General features: G+C 30.6%; 1 protein-coding gene across 1 annotated transcript in view; it reads left to right on the top strand.

Moving 5' to 3' along the window:
* LOC145663864 (uncharacterized) overlaps positions 1 to 27,889 on the top strand; it is a 49,138-nt gene that overhangs the window by 12,367 nt on the left and 8,882 nt on the right. The window contains exon 2 of the mRNA XM_081729995.1: positions 19,788 to 19,939. Within this exon, the coding sequence (XP_081586121.1) occupies positions 19,788 to 19,939 (152 nt within the window). The remainder of the gene's footprint in view (positions 1 to 19,787; positions 19,940 to 27,889) is intronic.

Below are 27,889 nucleotides of genomic sequence, written 5' to 3'. Positions count from 1 at the left end.
GGTAAGAGAGAGATGTAGGGAGAGGGAGAGAACGATTATACTCTGTGTGATTGATAATTGCTGTTTAGTGAACCATGTATGAGATGTTTGGGTCTAAGAGAGTTCTAATTATATTCTTATATATTAACTCATAGAAAGATGTAATGAAGCATAAAAAGAGATCTCGTGTTTCCAAGACCCAAGAGAGTGAGAAAAAAAACAGACTACCCTGCATCCTGTTTACGTGAATCAGAAGGCAGATGTGAATGAACTATTATGTGTATCCGTTCTAAGAATGAGAATCCCTCTATTATATTGAAAAGCCCTATTGATTCTGTATATATATATATATATATATATATATATATATATATATATATGTGTCTGTGTGTGTGTGTGTGTGTGTTGAAAAACCATGAGAAAAGAATAGACTACCCGTGTTTACGTGAATGTATGCTATATTTTTTCTACTTTTAGAAGAGACAATTCTTTTTTTCTTTTCTGCTTTTTTTAATATGTTGTTGTTATTGTAAAAGTTTTGGTAACTTGACCGTGGGAACGATTTGTAGCAGCTGGGGATTACACAATCCACAATGCTTTAACTTGAAAAAAAAATGAGGGAAGAAGATTGATGGAACCTCCGTGTTTAAAAACGCGATGTAGATTATATATGTATCTTATTATCTGATTAGGTGTGTGTGTTACGTAGTTGGTGCTTGTTCTGTGATTAAAGTTATTTCTTCTACAATTAAAAGGTAAGAATTCTTATATGTTTTATTGATATGATTTGTGAACATACCGTGGGAAGCCGTTTTCCCTTAATATACTTTTGTATTAGCGCGATTGGAATTTGATTGAGTGAGAGACCAGGCTTGGAGTTTAGGTGGGATGGTTTGGATTTCACGATAATGAGTAGGTCAGCAATGATTTAGCTTTAATGAATGTTAGAATAATAAACTTAACGTGATTTGAGTTAAATTTTTAACAGCGGTGGAAATACTAGTAAATATAGAGGTCGTGTATGTAATTGTGAATGAAGTTTGAACGTGTACTCCTTATACAAGTTATGCGAGAGAAGATGGGAGAACCCCGAGGAAGATCACGCACATGTTGATTGTCCACCACAAAGACCACACGGCGCGAACTGGGATCGAACCTGGGACCCCATCCAGTAGAGCTTTATGAAATATTTTAGTTTAACGTCCAACAATTATACGCTATAAGCTAAGGAAGACTGATGATTAAGACAAATGGATCTTTTATAGTGCTTCGCTGTACACCGAAAGCTCTTGAAAGACTATATAGAAAGTGGGAGAAAACGAAATCTTTGAGTTTTACGTCCCACAATTATGCTTGGTAGGCTAAATGAGAAACGTTGTTCTCATGAAATGGTGGAATAAAGAAAGTGGGAGGAAGCTCACATACATCTTGAATGGTGGGGGACCGGGATCAAACCCGGGACCTGAAACAGTAAAACTACAATGAAATCATAAGTTTTACGTCCCACAATTATGCTTCATAGGTTAAATGAGAGACGTTGTTTTCATGAAATGGTAGAATAAAGAAAGTGGGAGGAAGCTCACATACATCTTGAATGGTGGGGGACCGGGATCAAACCCGGGACCTGAAACAGTAAAACTACAATGAAATCATAAGTTTTACGTCCCACAATTATGCTTCATAGGTTAAATGAGAGACGTTGTTTTCATGAAATGGTAGAATAAAGAAAGTGGGAGGAAGCTCACATATATCTTGAATGGTGGGTGACCGGGATCAAACCCGGGACCTGAAACAGTAAAACTACAATGAAATCATAAGTTTTACGTCCCACAATTATGCTGGCTAGGGTAAAGAAGAAACGTTGCTCTCATAAAATAAAGAAAAGGGAAAACATTACAATGAGCAATAGAAATGAACGGTTTACCAGTGAGCATGCCTGCCTTATCAATAATTTATTGACGTTCCATGTGTATGTATGTATGTATATTTGTATGTGTGAGAGAGGGATGGGAAAAAAGCGTGAATATGCATACTTGCTATCCATGCTTGAACCGGTCTTTAATGAACGTTGAATGGGATGGAAGTTAAGACAATTCAAACGATTTGAGAACAGTGGCGTATACGAAATATGATTATACAGATGGATTATAGAGAATAAATTAAGATTGTAAGTGAATATGTAAATGCATTTGAGTGATTATTTTTTTTAACAATTTAGCATTATTTTAAAGATATGTGTACCATTTGAAACATTACAAATGGAATTAGCAGATATGTTTATGTAGAGCACATGCAAATTTAAAATGTTCATACATACCTAACATAAAATTGCCGTCTTCTTCTTCTTCTTCCATGTTTGAAGCACATACGAAAACTGTATACGAACAAGTAAAATATGGTGGGGAAATGATTTGTCGGTAAACGTATGAGGTATTGCCGTTTCTACAAATATCAGTAGACCGAAAAGTTTTTTGGTGTTGACCGCACAAAAAACATGCATGGTACTGACAATTATAACTATATAGGTGACGCTAATGGTAAAAAAGTACGATTTTTGCCGTATAATAACTTTAAATATTCATAAATCGTTAACTAATCATTGTAGAACAAAATGGACTAGAAAAATGGATTTGTCAGGTCAAAATGTATATAGAAAGACACCCTACACGATAAAATTGAACAATTTTTATTTTTTTAGATTTTTTACAAGGGAAGGGAGCGGACTGGTATTACGTTTTACGGTAAACTATTGTTCGTACAAACAAAAGAAAAGTATTTTCTTGAAGGATAGGACCTAAGAAACACTACAATTTCAGTTAGAACAATGTAACTTGAAAATAATTTTAAATGGGCGTAGCTCCTAAACCATTGATTGTACGACAAAATGGACTACAGAAATCGATTTGTCAGGTCAAAATCTATATAGAAAGACACCCTACATGATAAACTTGAACAATTTTTTGGAAAGCTAACAGTGGCGGTTCATTATGTAGGTTGGAAAGCTAACAGTGGCGGTTCATTATGTAGGGGGTGTCACATTACATTTTTGGCTTTTTACGCCAAACTATTGGTCGTAGAAAAAAAAGAAAAGTATTTTCTTGATTGTTAGGACCTAAGGAACACTACTATACAGCTTAGAACAATGTAACTTAAAAATAATTTTAAATGGGCGTAGCTCCTAAACCATTGATTGTACGACAAAATGGATTACAGAAATCGATTTGTCAGGTCAAAATCTATATAGAAAGACACCTTACATGATAAACTTGAACAATTTTTTGGAAAGCTAACAGTGGCGGATCGTTATGTAGGGGGTGTCCCATTACATTTTTGGCTTTTTACGCCAAACTATTGGTCGTAGAAAAAAAAAGAAAAGTATTTTCTTGATCGTTAGGACCTAAGGAACACTACTATGCAGCTTAGAACATTGTAAATTGAAAACAAAAATTTAATGAATTTGCATAAACAATATGGCGTCGATTTTTTTGAAACTTTGGAAATATGCTTATTACAGGTTATATTTTTATATGAATAGGTAAAATGAATGATATTACTAAAATAAATACCATTTTCGCGCCTTTTTACCGCGACCGGTGCGCGCCGCGCGGTATTTGCGCCCGGAAAAAGGTTTCGCGACGCGGGACGCGTAAAATATTGCCGCCCGCAAACTGCGCGGGGTATTGCCGGCTATAAAAACAAACAACACTCGGTAACTTGGTATGGTACATGTACACACACGCACAGTCTTATACACACTAATGTGAATGTTATGTGTACAGATGGCATTGTTTAAAGAAACAAACATGGCGGATGGATTTTAATGTATTTTCTTTACATTAATGATATGCAGTATATGTAATAAGGTTTATAATATAATATTATTATCTTATTATAAAACAACAATAATTGAAAATTTGAACAAGTTAACACGAAGATTTCCGAAGTTTTACGAACATTACCGAACATAAGCATAAGCGTTTATACACAATGCCTATACATGTTGGTAATTGTACCACACGAATGGTTCCGAAAATTACCGAACCTAACCGAACTTCCCGAAGTTTTACAAACTTTACCAAAGTTTAATAACTTAACCGAACAAAAGCATGAGAATGTATTAACTATTTTTGTACACGTTTGGTAAATGTAACTTTAAACATTAGTAAAGGTATACGCATAATTTGCATTAATTGTAATTTTATAACGAAATTAATTATATTATTTACACTAAGTATAACATTACTACCTGTATAGGATGTAACACGGTTTGTGGCGTGAAATATAATCTTGTACCCAAAGGCATTTAGTTTTGTAATCTCGTACCCAAAACCATTTAGTTTTGTAGTCTCGTACGCAGGTGCTTTAACATATTTTAAATTAGTAACAGTAATATTACATAATGTGATGTAATTTGTAATTGTGGTATTTTTTATTAGTTTGCTTGCGGTTCATACTCATTATTTATTTATGTAACCTTTCGTAACAATCTATGATTGTGAACCGAAGAGAAATGATCCGAAAATATTAATTATTTATAATTTCCTAATAAATTAGTTGCAAGAGCAAATTTCATTTGTGAACTTGTGTTACTGGTTTAAAAATTCCTTTCTTAGTAAGGCTAGGAATTTCTTTTTTCTTTTGTGCGTTGTGACCAGTATAGTATATATAACGCATGGATGGAGAAACGTTATCAAATGTTCACTGGTAACCATACCTTCAACACGATATTTACTTACTGAATAAATTTATAGAAACATATATTTAAAGAAATACTAAAATATTATATTTAGAAAAGAGTATTAATATTAACTATATTGTTGCAGTTGTACATATATAAAGAAGATTTAAGAATAGCAGAGAGCGCAAGAGACAGCACAAAAAAACGCTAAAGGGAAAAAGAAGAACTGTTGTGAGACTTTCACCAGAGTTAGCAGATTAAATTAGAAGAAAATCGTAAGTCCATTTTTATTATACATACTTGATTATTTAAGATTGAATTTGATGCTTTTGAAAGAAATATTAAATGTTAATGAAACTTATACTTAATAGGTTATATATATATATATATATATATATATATATATATCTATAGAATTTGATGCTTTTGAAAGAAATATTAAATGTTAATGAAACTTATACTTAATAGGTTATATATATATATATATATATATATATATATATATATATATATATATATATGCGTGTATTTGAATAAAGCAATACAATTATTTAAACTTATTACATTTGTGTATAACGATTTTAGCGATCACATGTATTTATTATTTTTAGATCATATTTTTAAATATTTTTCGGTTTACACCCATTAAGTGTTTTATTAAAAATTTTAATATTTTCACAGTATAACAGTTTTGATGATTTTTTTCAAGATGAAAATTCTATTGTATATGCTGTATGTATTTGTTTGTTTATAAAATACTGAAAATTATTTTACATGTATTTTCAGATGGAATTCCTCGGCACATCCTCGGTAAACGAATTCAATGAAGTTGATGAAATTTACTTGGCGGGAGTGATTGAAGGACTCAATACAAAGGAACGCGTGTTGGAGACCTGGTGGAGAATTATGGATAAGCAGAGGCAGGGACTACGCGGCAGCGAAAGGTATGATACCTTGCTATCTGCTCTTTTTAATTTTTACCATGATAATCAAGCAGTTATATTACAATACACGATGTCTAGCGCTGACATCGTTGAATTGTTCGCACACGGATTTTTCCGTGAACAAATCATGTACCAGTGGGCACATGATAAATTCGTCCATTTTAATTATTTTAATTGCACCCAAGGTGATAGGATAAATGCCGTAGAGGTAGCCGAATTTTGTAATTATGGAACGCGTTTTATTTTGGTTAATAATAATAATAATAATGTGATGCCATCTGTTAATGAGAATTCCGTGACCTCGGTCCACCAAGAAAATGTAACCTTGGAAAATACACTTCAAGAAGAAGATTTCAATTTAATCGATGAGATTATTAATGAACATTTAGATAGTGACGCAGATGGTACGCATATGATTCAAAATTCCGCAGTTATAGTTAATCGAGACGAATTTGGAACATCTGATTATATGGAGACCTTATTGAATGAACTATGTGAAAATGGTCAAAATCCTGTGGATGTTGTAACTGAAGAAGAAATACAATCATCAAGTGTACAATGTTCACAGGATATTCGGGGTTACGGGATGCGGTCTCCACAGCCTAGCACATCCGGCTACGTTCCTATGGTTGATCGTAGTGATCAAAGAGATGTGCATAATACAGGGGAAGGTAACTTCGAAGTTGCACACGAAAGCAGAAAGAGTTTCACTAAGTTTAACTTAGTGGGACATGAAATTGCGGTAAGGCCAAGGGGAAATGAAGAAATCAGAAATCCTGCGGCCTATATTGAAAACTTAATGAACTTTGCATTAAATAATGTTGTTAATAATGCAAGACCTAATGATTTTGTTGGAATGTACATTGATTCCTCGAATAGTAAGGATAACAAAGCAGTGTATGTTCTATGGAGACGCCGCAAAGATATTTCTGCCAAGTCCATTTTATCTTCCATTACTAGAGTTTTAAATAGTAATGAAGACTTTCTTTTAGGTGATAATATCCTATTTCGTTTCCATATAGTAAATTCGATGTTTGGTGCTGGAAGAAGTCGAAGTAACAATTCCTCACTAAACAAATATTTACCCTTGAATGAATTTTTGGTACAACATTTGGTAGATCTTCCGGGAAGCGATACTGACAAACTTTGTTTACCTAAAAGTATCGCTTGGGGCATAGCAAAGCATACCGATACCCTTCGAAATTTGAGTCATTTAACAGATTCAAACCGTCATGAATTAAAGAGTAGAGCTATTGCCCTCTGTACACGTGCAGGTGTTAGCTTTAAAGGAAAAAATGGAATGGATTTTAATGATGTTGAACTATTTCAAAATCATTTGAGTCCAAATTATCAAATTATTATATATGAAAAAGTTCCCGAAACAAAGCGTGAATTTAGAGTACGTTACCCAGAAACAGGAGTGCAACAACCAGATTTAAAGGAAGCAAAACCAATTTATATCTATTATGATGAGAGGGGTAGTATTGGACATTTTCGTCCTATTAGAACGATTACTTCATTTCTAAGAAAGAGGAAGTATTGTTTAAATTGTTTAATGCCTTTTAATGGTCCAAATCGATCACATAAGTGTGAGTTAATGTGTTCATCTTGCGAACATGTGCATAAAGTGGACAATAACATGTATAAAATGAAATGTAATGCATGCAACAGATATTTTACTAGGGGTGAATGTTTTGACAATCACTTGAAAGGTAATAAAATTGGCAAGAGTGTGTGCGAATATGTTAAGGTCTGCACCAAGTGTAATGCAATCTATGATTTAAGAAGTCGGAAATCGGATCATGCATGTGGTGAATACTTTTGCAGTACTTGTCGTGAACATGTACAGGAAGGTCACTCATGTTATGTGAAGAAACTGAAAGCAACTCATATCAAGAGGTTTCTTTATATTGTTTATGATGTAGAGACCATGCTGAAACCTGAAAATGAACGTGGCGAACGGGAACATGTTGTATGCTTAGTGTGTCTTAGACACGTATGCCATGATTGTATAAACAAAGGCATTGATGAGCCATGCAGTACATGTGGCGATAAAAACGGTAACCGCTCGTTTTCTTTTAAAACCATAGACGAGTTTATTTCACACATATTACTAGATAGACCCAAATTTAATAAGGTTTGTGTAATTGCACATAATGCTTCACGCTTTGACAGCATTTTCTGTTTGAGATCTCTCATTGAGTCTCAGCATATTATTCCAAAAACCTTAATTCAGGGTCAGAAGATTTTTAGTATTTCTATTGATAAGAAAATCATTTTCAGGGATTCTTATCTTTTCCTCGGGGTCAAGTTGGCAAGACTCCCGAAGACATTAGGCCTTTCTGAAAATTTAAAGAAGGGAGATTTCCCATACCTGTTTAACACAGTAGAAAATCAAAATTATGTAGGACCCTATCCGAGAATAGAATACTATGACCCTGAATCGCGAAGTACTGAAGAAAGACAACGGTTGGAGGTATGGCACCAAGAACGTGTGCAACTGGGAGAGCAATTTAATTTGCAAAAGGATATGCTGGAGTACTGTGAAAACGATGTGAGAATTCTCACAGAAGGTGTTATCAAATTTAGTAATATTATAGAAGAGAAAACGGGTGGTTTACAATGTTTTCTTGTTTCGTCAACAATTGCAAGTTTAGCCATGCAAACATATCGAACATCATATCTTCCAGAAGAAAGTATCTCTATTATACCACCTTTGGGGTTCCATCATAAAACAAAAACAAGTAAGAAAGCAATGAAATGGCTAAAATATATGGAGCACCAGATGGGTATAGAAATTCAGCATGCTGGACGAAATGGAGAACAATCTTTTGGCAGGTATAATGTTGATGGTTACCATGCAGAGCTCAATGCTGTCTTTGAATTTATGGGCTGTTACTGGCATGCTTGTAAGACCTGTTTCCCGAATAATCGTAACGCGATAATAGATAACGCGCATGGTCCGTACAACACATTTGAAAAAAGGTATGAACACACGGAAATCCGTCGGAAATATTTCACAGAAATCCTCAAAATGAATTTGTATGAAATATGGGAGTGCTCTTGGGATGATAAAGTACGCACAGATGTAGACTTGCAAAAGTTCCTTAAAGAACATTGCAGTACTACCGACGACTTTCTTATTCCTAAGAGTTGCTACAACGGCGGACGAACAGAAGTTTTCCGTTCATATGTGAATTGTTCGGACGATGAAGAAATAAAATATTTTGATATCACATCGTTATATCCATGGGTAATGGCAAGGAAACCTCTTCCGGTGGGACCACCTATGATACATAAGGGGCCGGTTTTCCCAGATGTGGGAAAAATTCATGGTATTGTAAAATGTACCGTATTGGCTCCAAAACAACTCTTTTTTCCTGTTTTGCCGTACGTAGCGCAAGGCCGTTTACTTTTCGGGCTTTGCAGGCTATGTATGGAAGAAGAACAAACTAATGACAATTGCACACATAGTGATTCTGAACGTGCATTAACTGGAACATTTTGTACACCAGAGCTTCACCGTGCTCTTGCAAACGGTTATAAGATCGTCAAAATTTATGAAATTTGGGAATTCGAACTAATGGGATCTGAAGATCGGAATTCACCTAGTTTATTCCGGGACTATGTGAATACGTTTCTTCAAATGAAGCAGGAAGCCTGAGGCTATCCTGCTTGGTGTAAAACTGAAGAAGACAAGGAAAAATACATTGACGATTATTATGCTCATGAAGGCATAAAATTAAATAAAGATAATATTAGGTCGAACCCTGGACTTAGACAATGCGCGAAGTTGTACCTCAATTCCTTATACGGAAAATGGGGGCAGCGCACAGATATGACGCAGTGTGTGATTGTTGATAGTGGGACAGAGTTTCATAGGTACCTTACCACACCGCGGTATGAGGTTCATAGTGTTATTCCAATTGGTGAAGATCATCTCATTCTCACATATAAAGACCTGGAAACTGAGAATGTACCTCTGGAATTTTCCAACGTCATACTTGCTGGTTTTATTACCTCATGGGCCAGGCTACAATTATTTGATTTACTTGTGACTGTAGGACCTAATGACGTAATTTATTGTGATACAGACAGTATTATGTTTACGTGTAAAAAAGATAGTGAACCTCCGTTGAAGCTTGGAAACTATTTGGGTGATCTGACTAATGAAATAGAACAAGGGTGGGAGTTTGTGACGTTTATAGGGTTAGGGCCAAAAAATTATAGTATGAGGCTTAAAAATGCCTCAGGGGAATTTCGTTATATTCACAAAATTCGGGGAATTTCACTAAATGATAGGACCTCTCAAAGAATAAACTTTGAGAGTTTCTATGGATTAGTAACAGGAGAAATTAATTCAACCATCATAGATAATCCAAATAGTATCGTGCGAAAACATGGTTTCAAAATCTTTTCACGTAATGAGACGAAAACACACCAAGAGGTAAACAAAAAACGAAAACGAATTGACGATATACAAAATAACGGACCGATACCAAAAACTCGAAGTTTACCTCATGGTTTTGTAGAATAATTTTAGCTTGGCTTATAAGTGATTGATTTTATTTATTTTTAACAGAACAATAGTAGACTATCACTATTTATTTATTTATTCCATCGTTTGCTGTGCAAACTCATAAATTCTAGACCAAAGTATACTCATAACAACAGCTAAGCTGTGATTCTAGTCATTTCAAGTTTTAATATTTATTTTTTAACTTATTCTTAATTTATTTTTAATTTATTTTTGTTAATTGTGTGAGTGAGTGTGTGAATGATTGTATATATAAAGTATGGTATCTGTTGTGTGCATTCATTTTAATACAAGATGTTAAAGTTTCAACATCCATCAACCATTTTAATTGCTGGTCCTTCACGTGCAGGTAAAACATGTTTTGTAAATCGTTTATTAAATGAACGCGATCAAATGTTTACTATGAAATTTAATGAAATTGTATGGTGTTACGGTGCAGTCATTCCAAATTTGGATGCAACTGCACAAATTCGCTACGTAGAGGGAATTCCAGACATGAATAATTTTGAAATACAAGAAAATTCATTATTAATATTAGATGATTTAATGTCTGAAACCAATGGTGATGTTGCAAACTTATTTACAAAATATGCACATCATAAAAAATTAACAGTAATATTTATTGTTCAAAATTTATTTCCAAAAGGAAAACATGCTCGTGATATAAGTTTAAATGCACATTATATTATAGTATTTAAAAATCCTCGTGATAAATTACAAATACAATATTTAGCAAGACAAATTATGCCACGATATAGTAAACAAGTTGTGAATGTGTTCGAAGATGTAACACGTGAACCTCACACTTATTTGTTATTTGACTTAACTCAGAAAACAAATGATGCATTACGATTACGTACAAATATTTTTCCTAATGAAACATTGCATGTATATGCAAATGTAAAAGACAGTAATTCAGTCGTTTACGTTTAGTTTAGTTCAAGATGTTGAAGGTGAAACAACACATTGATACTCTCCGCGCTTTATGCAAATGCAAAAGCGCAAAGCGAAAACAAATTATACGACATGCATCTGGTGATTTAATACGTACTATTTCACAAGTTGCTAAAAACACAATAAAAGGAAATATTCCATTGAATTCGCGTCAGAAGCAACGTTTACGTAGACATAAAAAGATCTTGCGAGCTTTATCTGCACAACGTACAGCAATTAATAAGAAAAGGAAAATTTTATTACAAAAAGGTGGGGCATTTTTACCATTAATTTTAGGACCATTACTTGGTGCAGTAGCAAGTAGTTTGTTTGGAAGATAACTATGTCTGAATTTCGTAAAATGATATTAGTTCCTGATAATGCAATGCATCAAATGCATGCAAATATAAAATCAATAGATTCACATCAATCACGTTTAGATGAAGAAATGAATAATATTTTACAACGTCGTAATCTTAGTGTTGATGAAAAATGGAAATTGTATCAACAAGCATTACAACAGTATTTAAATTATACTTCATCTGTTTCACAAAATCCTATCACATTACCTATTATTGAAAAAGATGTTGTTGAAACATCATCAGCTGAAGAAAAGAATAATTCTATTTTACCCTTTGTATCGGACATTTTACATTCAGTACCGAAAACACAACGAAGGAAAACAGATCTATTATTAAAACAGTTAACAAGTTCTGATAAAATTCATTGGGATCAAACGGGAACAGTACGTATTCAAGGAAAAATAATACCAGGATCTAATATTATCGATTTAGTAAATGATGTTGTTCGTACACGTAAATATTCTAGAAATCCCATAGGTATTCATGAATTTAAAAGTTTATTAGATGATATTAATGTACCACGGGAATTTATTTCCACACCTATAGTTAAATCACATAGCAAAGTTAAAAAATCAAAAAGTCCAACAATCGTAGCAAATATATTTAAAAATTGGAAAGATTATAAAATGTAAAAATGGTAAAATTGTCAAAATTATATTATGATTATACGAATCCTGCTTCCTTATCAAGTATTAAAACACTACAAAGAAAAACAAATTTATCGAAAAAGAAAATTAAAGATTGGTTAGCATCTCAAGATGCGTATACATTACATGCACCAGCACGTAAAGTGTTTGAACGTAAACAATATTATGTTAGTGCACCAAATGAAACATTACAAATGGATTTAGCAGATATGCAAAATATTGCAAAGTATAACAAAAATTATAAGTATATATTATGTTGTATAGATATTTTTTCTCGGTACGCGTATTGTGTTCCCTTAAAAACAAAAACAGGTCCTGAAATGGCAAAAGCAATCAGAAAAATTTTTAAAAATTTTAAACTTCCTGTGTTTAATGTACAAACTGATTTAGGTACAGAATTTTATAATCGTTATGTAAAACGAATATTTAAAGAATATGAAATTAATCATTATAGTGTACATTCAGAAATTAAATGTGCATTAGCAGAACGATTTATAAGAACACTAAAAGAAAAATTGTATCGTTATTTTACTGCTAAGAATACATATCGTTATATAGATGTGTTAGAGCAAATTGTAAAAAATTATAATCACACGTATCATAGTAGTATTAAAATGGCACCTGCAGATGTAACTCATTCTAATGTTGATCAAGTTTGGAATACATTGTACGGTGATAAAATGAATAAAAAGAAAATAACATGTAAATTTCACCCGGGTGATTATGTACGTGTTAGTAAATATAAGCATAAGTTAGAAAAGGGATATTTACCAAAATGGTCTCAAGAAATATTTATCGTTGATAAATGTATTCCGACAAATCCTATTACATATAAATTAAAAGATTGGAATGATGAAGAAATTAAAGGTATATTTTATACACAAGAATTACAAAAAATAAATGTGAATTCAAACAAGACATATTTAATCGAAAAAGTATTAAAACGAAAGAAAGGTATGATGTATGTAAAATGGTTAGGATATCCGTCAAGTATGAATTCATGGATTAAAACAATTTCTGTTCAGTCTTCAAAATGAGTTCAATGATAAAACATGATTTCTATGTTACTCTTCCTTCAAATGCAAGTACTGAAATTTTTAGTAATAATACAACTTCTTCATTTATAGTAAAGCTAGCAGAACCTATTCACTTAAGTGAGGGAGAATGGTATGTTGCATTAACACAGCTTAATGTACCTTTTAGTTTTTATAATGTTCGTCAAAAGGAAAAAATTGAAATAGAAGCCGTAATTAATGATGAAGTTCAAATTGCAACCATTAATATTACACCAGGATACTATACTTCTATTACATCCATTTTAGATATGATTCCTGAACACTTGCGCTTGTTAAAATATTATAAAAATAAAAATCAGGTTGGAATTAAACATTCTTTAAAATTAAAAGATTTTTTTGTCATTCGAATGACACAGGGATTACAACATTTACTTGGATATATAAATGAAAATACAACTGCGTTTACAGATATTGTTTTTCTAAAACCTGCTAATGTAGAAGTACCACAAATAACACGTGCAAACTTTTTATGCAATTTAGATTACAATATACCAAACATTCTTAATGTATGTGTTGATATTGTAAAGCAACAAGAAGATATTGGACCATTACTTCGTAAAGTTAGTGCATATAATATTGAGCATGGAAATGTAAAATGTTTTCTATTTCACACACCACAATACGCTAAAGTTGTAAAATCTTATTTTAACACAATTGAAGTAAACTTAAAAGATGAGCACGGTTTAAAATTGCCATTTGAATTTGGAACTTCAAACTTGACACTTCACTTTAAACGAAAATGATTTCTGAAAGTATAGATGATAGTTTTTACATTACACTTGTATCAAACGCTAGTACTGATGTATATCCTACAAATAGTCCATCACATTTCATAAATCTACTAAAAAATAATATTCAATTATCAGAAACCGATTGGTATGTAGGATTAAGTGAATTGCATGTTCCTTTAACATGCTATAATGTTAACGATGGGGAAAATGTGATATGGTATAAAATAAAAAATGAAGAAGCACAAAAAAGTAAAATTGTCAGTGGATATTACCACTCCGCACATCATATCGTTGATGAATTAAATAAAATAACAAAAGAGATAAAATTTTCTGTATCAAATATTGTACAAGTAGATTGTACTAATCGTGTTGAAGGAGCATTATTATCACCAACATTAGCATTACAATTAGGACTTCGTAAACATAAAGATCTTGTTTTCTATAGACGTGGAATTAAACAACCATATGTTGATATTGGTTACCCACATCAAATATTTATTTACACTGATATCATACAATATCAGTTTTTAGGTGATACAAAAGCCCCATTATTACGTATTGCAACAATATCAGATGTTAAATATGGTAAAGTGGAAACAATAACATTTCAAGATATTCATTATCTACCACTTGCAAAGTTTTCATTTAACAGTATTGAAATACTATTAAAAGATCATGCAGGACGAAATTTGCCATTTCGTTCTGGGACACTAAGTGTTACACTTCATTTTAAGCGCTCTCCTAATAAAAATTAATTAATTTTATTCAGAATGAAATTTAGAAGACATTACGGACATGGTATCCCATACTTTTCAGGACCTGTATATCAACGGGGACATGGTATAGGTAGTTTCTTCCAAGGATTATTTCGTTTTGCATTACCATTTCTTAAACAGGGTGCAAAAACTTTAGGTCGACAGGCATTACAAACGGGAATACAAGTAGCGGGTGATGTATTAGAAGATAAACCATTTAAACAATCTGTTCGTGCACGTGTAAAAGAAGCTGGTGAAACATTAAAGACAAAAGCTGTTAACAAAGTTGGTCAGTTATTAACTGGAAGTGGTAAGAGACGGCCACGCAGGCGTAAAGCTCCAGCAATCGTTCGTTTTGGGCCTCCAACTAAACGTAAGCGTACTAACAAAAGCAAAAGCAAAAGAAAAGTAAAAAGAAAAATAAGTCGTGTTACAGATATATTTTCATAATGGCACTACTTAATTCAAGCAGTGTGGAATGCTGTACCAACGATTTCGATTTATTTAGTACTCCAATGACGCAAACTGCAATTGAATCTTGCTTTAATGCTGAATATCGACCAATTTCAACATTAAGTTCTGATGGACCTATTGAATTTTTTATTCCCGGTGAAACAGGAGAATTTATTCATACTGCATATCTTTATCTTTACGTACGTTGTAAAATTACAAAACCTGATGGCACAGCATTAGCTGACACCGATGTTGTAGCACCAACAAATAATTTCCTACGTTCATTATTTAGTCAAATTGACATTTCATTAAATGATAAATTAATTACTTCTTCATCAGGATTTTATCCTTATCGTGCATACCTTGAAACATTATTAAATTATTCCCGTGATGCTTCTGATACACATTTGAAATTAGGTATGTGGTATAAAGATACCGCTAAACAATTTGATACCATTGGTAATGCTAATGTAGGTTTTCAACAACGTGCTAATTATATTAAAAATAGTAAATCGTTTGAAATGTATGGGCGTCTGTATACAGATATTGCTGGATTACCAAGAGCACTTGTAAATAAAGTAGGTCTCCGTATAAAATTACATCGCAGTAAAGATGCTTTTTGTTTAATGTCACCTGTAAATACTTTTTATAAAGTTAAACTTGAAGATGTTACTCTACATATACGCCGCATTGATGTTGCACCTCATTTGGCAATGGAAATCAATACTAATATGAATCATGAAACAACAAAATATCCCCTTACAAGAGTTCAAACAAGATCGTATACTATTCCTGCAAACGTTAATTCATACAATCTTGATAATATTTTTCTGGGTAACGTACCTAAAGGTCTCGTTATCGGATTTGTTTCCAATTCGGCATTTAATGGAAAATCTGAACTAAATCCATTTCATTTTCAACACTTTAACGTTAACAAACTGCAACTACAGGTTGGATCGAAATCTTTTCCTCCCAGTCCCCTCACCCCCAATTTTGAAAACAATTTGTACCTTCTAAGTTACCATTCTCTGTTTTCCGGTACTGGTTTATATTATAAAGATAATGCACATACTATTACTCCTGAAGAATATCCACACGGCTATACTCTTTATGCATTTATTCTATCACCTACAGCAACATTAGATGATTGTACGTGGGACCTTGTGCGTGATGCACCTGTAAATGTTAAAGTTTCCTTTTCTGAAAATTTAACTGAACCTATAACATGTATTGTATACGCCCAGTTCGATTCTTTAATTCAAATTGATAAAGATAGAAATATATATACTGATAATACTTTTTAAAAGTATCATTTTAATAAAAGAAGTATAGGAGGTCACTTCTAAGCATATGAATTACATGTGCCCTTCTGGTACAAACATTGTATATTGTAATATTTTTGCTTGATTATTCAAAGAGTTGCAAGGTATCATACTATGAAGTGTCTTAAAAGTATTTTTTATGCGTTAGCATCATTTATCGTTATTGGAAATGTTATAAAAAAATCTGTCAATAATATTATGAGCATGCTATTTCGTTTTATGAGAATATTCCATATACCCCACTAGGTCTTCCAACATATACGCGTATAAAGTAATGTAAAGTGAAGTGAAGTGATGTGAATTTAAAAAACAAAAGTTATGTACACGGATGATTTAATAAAAGTGTTACTTCGTGATAAACTTACTGGTGCAAATGTGCATGGTATTTATTCTATTGATAGAATACCAAAAACTGTACAACCACCGGCTGGACTTATTATAAATTTAAGCAATTCATCTTCAGGTGGCACGCATTGGGTGTGCGTATTCATTGATGAAAATCAAAGAGGGTACTATTTCGATAGCCTAGCTTTACCATTTCCAAAAGAAATAAAAACTTTTTTAAATAAAAATTGTAAAATATATTTTACAAATAGTTCCGCATATCAAGATGATAATTCAATCTTGTGTGGGCAATTTGTGTTGTACTTTCTGCATCATATTGTACGAAAGAAAAGCTTTCAAGAATGTTTAAATTTATTCAGAAAAAATAATCTTAAACAAAATGATAAAATTGTATTCAATCATGTAACCAATATAATGAAAAAGAAAAAAGTAGAATAGCTTAATAAAATTTTTATTTACAATTTAAAATCTTGTATTTTTATTTACAAGAACATATCATTTCCTTTTTACAACTTTGCAAATGCATTAGTTAATGTTATAGTACGTTGAAACTTCCACCAATAACATAATTGTTGTGCATTACGAAATGCACATCCTGACTTTTTATCAAGTTTAATATTTTGTTCATGAAAAGTACAATAATCATTAAATACGTTTGCATGTAATGTGCTTAATGGTGGACACTGTTTACTTTCCAAATCAATAACATTAGCTAGTGCAAAATGGTTTTTAATCCAAAGTGTTTTTTCTGCACCTTTACAATAAAAGGTTGCATCTTGTTTACAAAGTTGATATATAAGGTTACGTATGTGTGATACAGTATAACCGCATTTATCATTCCAAATTAATCCGTGTAGGTTTAATGTTAACCATTCAATTTGTTTTTGACATCCTAACGGAAGTATATTGTATTCTACTGGCGATTTTATTAAACAATGCAAATTTACTGTATCATCACACGCAGTTAAACAAAATTCACGTATAATAAATTCATGATTTGAAATCTTAAAACCTTGTATATCAATAATATATTCATTAACACATGGTGAAATTTTATGTTTACGTTCTAAGAAAAAAGGTATAATTTGTCCAACAAATTCAGTGTTCTTTAAACAATCACGCATTTTGCGTATAAAGTTTATACTTGAAATTTCACTATGGTGTTTTTCAAACACTTCAAATAAATCAATAAGAGTTATATCGTTGGATAAATATTCTACAGCAAAAGTTCCTACATCATGAAGAAATAAACAATCATGTTCAAGATGTAGCAAACATTGTTCACAAAAAATATTGTTTAAACGTAAGTATAAACTTATAGTTTTTAAAACACAAACTTCACTAATATTTTCTTCACTACATAATACACATACACTGATATCGGAAAACATTTTGCACAGTATGTTTTCTTAACACACTTCACTATACGCATTCGATCTGTCTTTCTCAAGTAAAATACGCAAATGATCTTCTCTTGCATTCACATCAATTGTTAGTTCCCCATATGTAATATTAAAATAGTCTCTTGTTAATGGTCCAATAGTGTGTGTTTCTCCATAAATGTTAAACAGTTCGTCCTGTACACGTGGAGTCGTCAGCACATACCAAACACGTAATCGTAAAATATCGTCATCACAATAAAAACATTCATGAGTCCAATGAAATGTATCATTCCAATAACATGCATAGCATATCAAATAATCATTTGGATTCCATTTCACAATACTGTTTCTAATACAGTTCACATCCACGTAGTTAACACAACATTCGCACTTCCACCCTAATTCTGCTGAAGCAGGTGAAGGTGGCGGCGTACCCACATTTGTTACCAGGCCTTCGTCTGATTCCGCCTCAGAATCCACGTTATCCTCCGAAAACTCGTACACCTCGCCATCGGGTAAATCATTTGTCTCTTCACTATCAGATGATAAACATGGGTAAACTTCTACATTATCATTTTCATATCTTTCTAATTGTGTTTCGTTAAATGATGAATCGGGAGAATTTAGATAGTCCTCTATTTTTACTTTCTTTTTACAAAAAGTATCATTCTCATCGTCTAACTTACGCTTCTCAACATTGTCTTCAACAAACTGATTGTTCTCCATCGCTAACAAAACTATACATATAATTTTTTAGAAATCAATATTTAAATAAAAAAATCAAATGACGTCACGCGCTCGCGCCCGCACACGCGGGTGTTTTCCGGTCGCGCACGCCTCCGCGCACCTTCCCGCGCCCGCCCCGCGCCGCGCCGCGTTTCCGCCCTCGGCTGCAATGTTCTAACATTTTTCTGAAAATTATTATTTTTTCATAAACATCCCAACTGGAAAACCATCGTATACGTATTATCTTCCCACGGTATCAACATCTGGTACTATTCTTTCTTTCTTGTTGTTTACAATTCGTTTTTTTTTCGCAACAAACCTTTTCCCACACCACCCTACAAAATCTTTTTAAAAACATACAGCTGCATAGCCTTGTATATACAATTTCTCTTTTGTTTACTATTTAACATATGTACAATAACAACAATTCTTTTTTCACACACCACACCGCCAAAATCTTTTTAAACGCAAACAAGTGTATAGCATTATATGCTTCATTTCTCTTTTATCCTTCTCACCAATTATTCTTTTTAAAAACATACACCTGCATAGCGTTGTATGCTTGATTTCTTTTTATCCTCTATTATCCTTTTGTTTTCTTTTGTATTTCTTTAAACATGTTGTATGCTTCATTTCTCTTTTATCCTTTTGTTTACATACCGTCAAAGAATTCTATACACCTCACCCCACCTCCAAACCATGTTTTTCTATCGTCTCATATTGTATCCCCTCCCCCTACTACCACCATTCTCATTTGTTCTCTTTTGTTTTGCGTTCTATTATGTTTATCTCCCCTTTTCTCCCATAAGGATAACATGAGGTCCGATATGCGCATAGGTCTACTCAACGTTAATGACTGTTTTCTTTTTTCTGTTAAATCACCTTAGTTGTTAATATAAATGAATGCTATCCGACAGATAAGGAAGAAGAAGGATCAATGGCGGCTACAAGTTCAGTTAAAACGTCATTAGAAAGTGAGAAAGAAGAACCAGCGCTTGAAGATCCGTTGCATGGGGTTCGTGTTGTGTCTACAGCTCGCCGATATATTAGAAAATTAAACCAAATGGAGGTAAGCTTAACTTTAAACCACTCTTCGAAGAAAAAGAACGAAAAAAAAAGAAAAAAAGACGAAATTAAAGCGAAATTCGAAACTACAAACATTAATCTTTTAGTAATAGCTCTCTTCAAGTTCTACATTGTGTTTAAATCAGCAAAGCACAACATTTAAGTAAATATGTACCCACGGGGGGTGGAGGGGTGCGGAGGAATGGTCCACCGGGTCTAGACTCGCCCAAAATAATTCTCAAACTTAACATATTGTACAGTTTCTCAATAAAACTTTACTTGTTTAACAGGGAAATGATTGATTTAGCATGAAAATTTGATCTTACACTTCATCTGGACTCTTTTTCTTATAAAAACAATTAATTGTATCATTATTTCCTAAAAATATAGATGGAAGTATAACCTATACTATAATACTATAATAAAACTATACTTGTTTAACAGGGAAATGATTGATGTAACATGAAAATTTGATCTTACACTTCATCTGGACTCTTTTTCTTATAAAAACAATTAATTGTATCATTATTTCCTAAAAATATAGATGGAAGTATAACCTATACTATAATACTATAATAAAACTATACTTGTTTAACAGGGAAATGATTGATGTAACATGAAAATTTGATCTTACACTTCATCTGGACTCTTTTTCTTATAAAAACAATTAATTGTATCATTATTTCCTAAAAATATAGATGGAAGTATAACCTATACTATAATACTATAATAAAACTATACTTGTTTAACAGGGAAATGATTGATGTAACATGAAAATTTGATCTTACACATCATGTGTACTCTTTCTCTTATAAAAACAATCTAGTTCTATCATTATTTCCTAAAAATATAGATGGAAGTATAACCTATACTATAATACTATAATAAAACTATACTTGTTTAACAGGGAAATGATTGATGTAACATGAAAATTTGATCTTACACTTCATCTGTACTCTTTCTCTTATAAAAACAATCTAGTTCTATCATTATTTCCTAAAAATATAGATGGAAGTATAACCTATACTATAATACTATAATAAAACTCTACTTGTTTAACAGGGAAATGATTGATGTAACATGAAAATTTGATCCTACACTTCATCTGTACTCTTTCTCTTATAAAAACAATCTAGTTCTATCATTATTTCCTAAAAATATAGATGGAAGTATAACCTATACTATAATACTATAATAAAACTATACTTGTTTAACAGGGAAATGATTGATGTAACATGAAAATTTGATCTTACCCATCATCTGTACTCTTTCGCTTATAAAAACAATCTAGTTCTATCATTATTTCCTAAAAATATAGATGGAAGTATAACCTATACTATAATACTATAATAAAACTATACTTGTTTAACAGGGAAATGATTGATGTAACATGAAAATTTGATCTTACCCATCATCTGTACTCTTTCGCTTATAAAAACAATCTAGTTCTATCATTATTTCCTAAAAATATAGATGGAAGTATAACCTATACTATAATACTATAATAAAACTATACTTGTTTAACAGGGAAATGATTGATGTAACATGAACATTTGATCTTACACTTCATGTGTACTCTTTCTCTTATAAAAACAATCTAGTTCTATCATTATTTCCTAAAAATATAGATGGAAGTATAACCTATACTATAATACTATAATAAAACTATACTTGTTTAACAGGGAAATGATTGATGTAACATGAAAATTTGATCTTACACTTCATCTGTACTCTTTCTCTTATAAAAACAATCTAGTTCTATCATTATTTCCTAAAAATATAGATGGAAGTATAACCTATACTATAATGCTATAATAAAACTATACTTGTTTAACAGGGAAATGATTGACGTAGCATGAAAATTTGATCTTACACTTCATGTGTACTCTTTCTCTTATAAAAACAATCTAGTTCTATCATTATTTCCTAAAAATATAGATGGAAGTATAACCTATACTATAATACTATAATAAAACTATACTTGTTTAACAGGGAAATGATTGATGTAACATGAACATTTGATCTTACACTTCATGTGTACTCTTTCTCTTATAAAAACAATATAGTTTTATCATTATTTCCTTAAAATATAGATGGAAGTATAACCTATACTATAATACTATAATAAAACTATACTTGTTTAACAGGGAAATGATTGATGTAGCATGAAAATTTGATCTTACACTTCATGTGTACTCTTTCTCTTATAAAAACAATCTAATTCTATCATCATTTCCTAAAAATATAGATGGAAGTATAACCAATACTATAATACTATAATAAAACTCTACTTGTTTAACAGGGAAATGATTGATGTAACATGAACATTTGATCTCACACATCATCTGTACTCTTTCTCTTATAAAAACAATCTAATTCTATCATTATTTCCTAAAAATATAGATGGAAGTATAACCTATACTATAATACTATAATAAAACTCTACTTGTTTAACAGGGAAATGATTGATGTAACATGAACATTTGATCTCACACATCACCTGTACTCTTTCTCTTATAAAAACAATCTAGTTCTATCATTATTTCCTAAAAAGATAGACGGAAGTATAACCTATACTATAATACTATAATAAAACTATACTTGTTTAACAGGGAAGTGATTGATGTAACATGAACATTTGATCTTACACTTCATGTGTACTCTTTCTCTTATAAAAACAATCTAATTCTATCATTATTTCCTAAAAATATAGATGGAAGTATAACCTATACTATAATACTATAATAAAACTATACTTGTTTAACAGGGAAATGATTGATGTAACATGAACATTTGATCTTACACTTCATCTGTACTCTTTCTCTTATAAAAACAATCTAATTCTATCATTATTTCCTAAAAATATAGATGGAAGTATAACCTATACTATAATACTATAATAAAACTATACTTGTTTAACAGGGAAATGATTGATGTAACATGAACATTTGATCTTACACTTCATGTGTACTCTTTCTCTTATAAAAACAATCTAATTCTATCATTATTTCCTTAAAATATAGATGGAAGTATAACCTATACTATAATACTATAATAAAACTATACTTGTTTAACAGGGAAATGATTGATGTAACATGAACATTTGATCTTACACTTCATGTGTACTCTTTCTCTTATAAAAACAATCTAATTCTATCATTATTTCCTTAAAATATAGATGGAAGTATAACCTATACTATAATACTATAATAAAACTATACTTGTTTAACAGGGAAATGATTGATGTAACATGAACATTTGATCTTACACTTCATGTGTACTCTTTCTCTTATAAAAACAATCTAATTCTATCATTATTTCCTAAAAATATAGATGGAAGTATAACCTATACTATAATACTATAATAAAACTATACTTGTTTAACAGGGAAGTGATTGATGTAACATGAACATTTGATCTTACACTTCATCTGTACTCTTTCTCTTATAAAAACAATCTAATTCTATCATTATTTCCTAAAAATATAGATGGAAGTATAACCAATACTATAATACTATAATAAAACTATAGTTGTTTAACAGGGAAGTGATTGATGTAATATGAACATTTGATCTTACACTTCATCTGTACTCTTTCTCTTATAAAAACAATCTAATTCTATCATTATTTCCTAAAAATATAGATGGAAGTATAACCTATACTATAATACTATAACAAAACTCTACTTGTTTAACAGGGAAATGATTGATGTAACATGAACATTTGATCTCACACATCATCTGTACTCCTTCTCTTATAAAAACAATCTAGTTCTATCATTATTTCCTAAAAAGATAGACGGAAGTATAACCTATACTATAATACTATAATAAAACTCTACTTGTTTAACAGAGAAATGATTGATGTAACATGAACATTTGATCTTACACTTCATGTGTACTCTTTCTCTTATAAAAACAATCTAGTTCTATCATTATTTCCTAAAAATATAGATGGAAGTATAACCTATACTATAATACTATAATAAAACTATACTTGTTTAACAGGGAAATGATTGATGTAACATGAACATTTGATCTTACACTTCATGTGTACTCTTTCTCTTATAAAAACAATCTAGTTCTATCATTATTTCCTTAAAATATAGATGGAAGTATAACCTATACTATAATACTATAATAAAACTATACTTGTTTAACAGGGAAATGATTGATTTAACATGAACATCTGATCTTACACTTCATGTGTACTCTTTCTCTTATAAAAACAATCTAGTTCTATCATTATTTCCTAAAAATATAGATGGAAGTACAACCTATACTATAATACTATAATAAAACTATACTTGTTTAACAGGGAAATGATTGATGTAACATGAACATTTGATCTTACACTTCATGTGTACTCTTTCTCTTATAAAAACAATCTAGTTCTATCATTATTTCCTAAAAATATAGATGGAAGTATAACCTATACTATAATACTATAATAAAACTATACTTGTTTAACAGGGAAATGATTGATGTAACATGAACATTTGATCTTACACTTCATGTGTACTCTTTCTCTTATAAAAACAATCTAGTTCTATCATTATTTCCTTAAAATATAGATGGAAGTATAACCTATACTATAATACTATAATAAAACTATACTTGTTTAACAGGGAAATGATTGATGTAACATGAACATTTGATCTTACACTTCATGTGTACTTTTTCTCTTATAAAAACAATCTAGTTCTATCATTATTTCCTTAAAATATAGATGGAAGTATAACCTGTACTATAACACTATAATAAAACTATACTTTTTTAACAGGGAAATGATTGATGTAGCATGAAAATTTGATCTTACACTTCATGTGTACTCTTTCGCTTATAAAAACAATCTAGTTCTATCATTATTTACTAAAAATATAGATGGAAGTATAACCTATACTATAATACTATAATAAAACTATACTTGTTTAACAGGGAAATGATTGATGTAGCATGAAAATTTGATCTTACACTTCATGTGTACTCTTTCGCTTATAAAAACAATCTAGTTCTATCATTATTTCCTAAAAATATAGATGGAAGTATAACCTATACTATAATACTATAATAAAAATATACTTGTTTAACAGGGAAATGATCGATGTAACATGAAAATTTGATCTTACACATCATCTGTACTCTTTCTTTTATAAAATCAATCTAGTTCTATCATTATTTCCTAAAAATGTAGATGGAAGTATAACCTATACTATAATACTATAATAAAACTATACTTGTTTAACAGGGAAATGATTGATGTAACATGAAAATTTGATCTTACACATCATCTGTACTCTTTCGCTTATAAAAACAATCTAGTTCTATCATTATTTCCTAAAAATATAGATGGAAGTATAACCTATACTATAATACTATAATAAAACTATACTTGTTTAACAGGGAAATGATTTGTGTAACATGAAAATTTGATCTTACACATCATCTGTACTCTTTGGCTTATAAAACAATCTAGTTCTATCATTATTTCCTAAAAATATAGATGGAAGTATAACCTATACTATAATACTATAATAAAACTATACTTGTTTAACAGGGAAATGATTGATGTAACATGAACATTTGATCTTACACTTCATGTGTACTCTTTCTCTTATAAAAACAATCTAGTTCTATCATTATTTCCTAAAAATATAGATGGAAGTATAACCTATACTATAATACTATAATAAAACTATACTTGTTTAACAGGGAAATGATTGATGTAACATGAAAATTTGATCTTACACTTCATGTGTACTCTTTCTCTTATAAAAACAATCTAGTTCTATCATTATTTCCTAAAAATATAGATGGAAGTATAACCTATACTATAATACTATAATAAAACTCTACTTGTTTAACAGGGAAATGATTGATGTAACATGAAAATTTGATCTTACACATCATCTGTACTCTTTCGCTTATAAAAACAATCTAGTTCTATCATTATTTCCTAAAAATATAGATGGAAGTATAACCTATACTATAATACTATAATAAAACTCTACTTGTTTAACAGGGAAATGATTGATGTAACATGAAAATTTGATCTTACACATCATCTGTACTCTTTCTCTTATAAAAACAATCTAGTTCTATCATTATTTCCTAAAAATATAGATGGAAGTATAACCTATACTATAATACTATAATAAAACTATACTTGTTTAACAGGGAAATGATTGATGTAACATGAAAATTTGATCTTACACTTCATGTGTACTCTTTCTTTTATAAAAACAATTTAGTTCTATCATTATTTCCTAAAAATATAGATGGAAGTATAACCTATACTATAATACTATAATAAAACTATACTTGTTTAACAGGGAAATGATTGATGTAACATGAAAATTTGATCTTACACTTCATCTGTACTCTTTCTCTTATAAAAACAATCTAGTTCTATCATTATTTCCTAAAAATATAGATGGAAGTATAACCTATACTATAATACTATAATAAAACTATACTTGTTTAACAGGGAAATGATTTGTGTAACATGAAAATTTGATCTTACACATCATCTGTACTCTTTCGCTTATAAAAACAATCTAGTTCTATCATTATTTCCTAAAAATATAGATGGAAGTATAACCTATACTATAATACTATAATAAAACTCTACTTGTTTAACAGGGAAATGATTGATGTAACATGAAAATTTGAACTTACACTTCATGTGTACTCTTTCTATTATAAAAACAATCTAGTTCTATCATTATTTCCTAAAAATATAGATGGAAGTATAACCTATACTATAATACTATAATAAAACTCTACTTGTTTAACAGGGAAATGATTGATGTAACATGAAAATTTGATCTTACACTTCATCTGTACTCTTTCTCTTATAAAAACAATCTAGTTCTATCATTATTTCCTAAAAATATAGATGGAAGTATAACCTATACTATAATACTATAATAAAACTATACTTGTTTAACAGGGAAATGATTGATGTAACATGAAAATTTGATCTTACACTTCATCTGTACTCTTTCTCTTATAAAAACAATCTAGTTCTATCATTATTTCCTAAAAATATAGATGGAAGTATAACCTATACTATAATACTATAATAAAACTATACTTGTTTAACAGGGAAATGATTGATGTAACATGAAAATTTGATCTTACACTTCATCTGTACTCTTTCTCTTATAAAAACAATCTAGTTCTATCATTATTTCCTAAAAATATAGATGGAAGTATAACCTATACTATAATACTATAATAAAACTCTACTTGTTTAACAGGGAAATGATTGATGTAACATGAAAATTTGATCTTACACATCATCTGTACTCTTTCGCTTATAAAAACTTTCTAGTTCTATCATTATTTCCTAAAAATATAGATGGAAGTATAACCTATACTATAATACTATAATAAAACTATACTTGTTTAACAGGGAAATGATTGATGTAACATGAACATTTGATCTTACACTTCATGTGTACTCTTTCTCTTATAAAAACAATCTAGTTCTATCATTATTTCCTAAAAATATAGATGGAAGTATAACCTATACTATAATACTATAATAAAACTATACTTGTTTAACAGGGAAATGATTGATGTAACATGAAAATTTGATCTTACACTTCATGTGTACTCTTTCTTTTATAAAAACAATCTAGTTCTATCATTATTTCCTAAAAATATAGATGGAAGTATAACCTATACTATAATACTATAATAAAACTATACTTGTTTAACAGGGAAATGATTGATGTAACATGAAAATTTGATCTTACACATCATCTGTACTCTTTCGCTTATAAAAACAATCTAGTTCTATCATTATTTCCTAAAAATATAGATGGAAGTATAACCTATACTATAATACTATAATAAAACTATTCTTGTTTAACAGGGAAATGATTGATGTAACATGAACATTTGATCTTACACTTCATGTGTACTCTTTCTCTTATAAAAACAATCTA

This window comes from Thermobia domestica, chromosome 11 (assembly GCF_964235325.1).
Source record: "Thermobia domestica chromosome 11, izTheDome1.hap1.1, whole genome shotgun sequence".
Lineage (NCBI taxonomy): Eukaryota > Metazoa > Arthropoda > Insecta > Zygentoma > Lepismatidae > Thermobia > Thermobia domestica.
The sequence above is the reverse complement of the archived record's forward strand: the minus strand, read 5'-3'. Positions and strand labels throughout refer to the sequence as shown.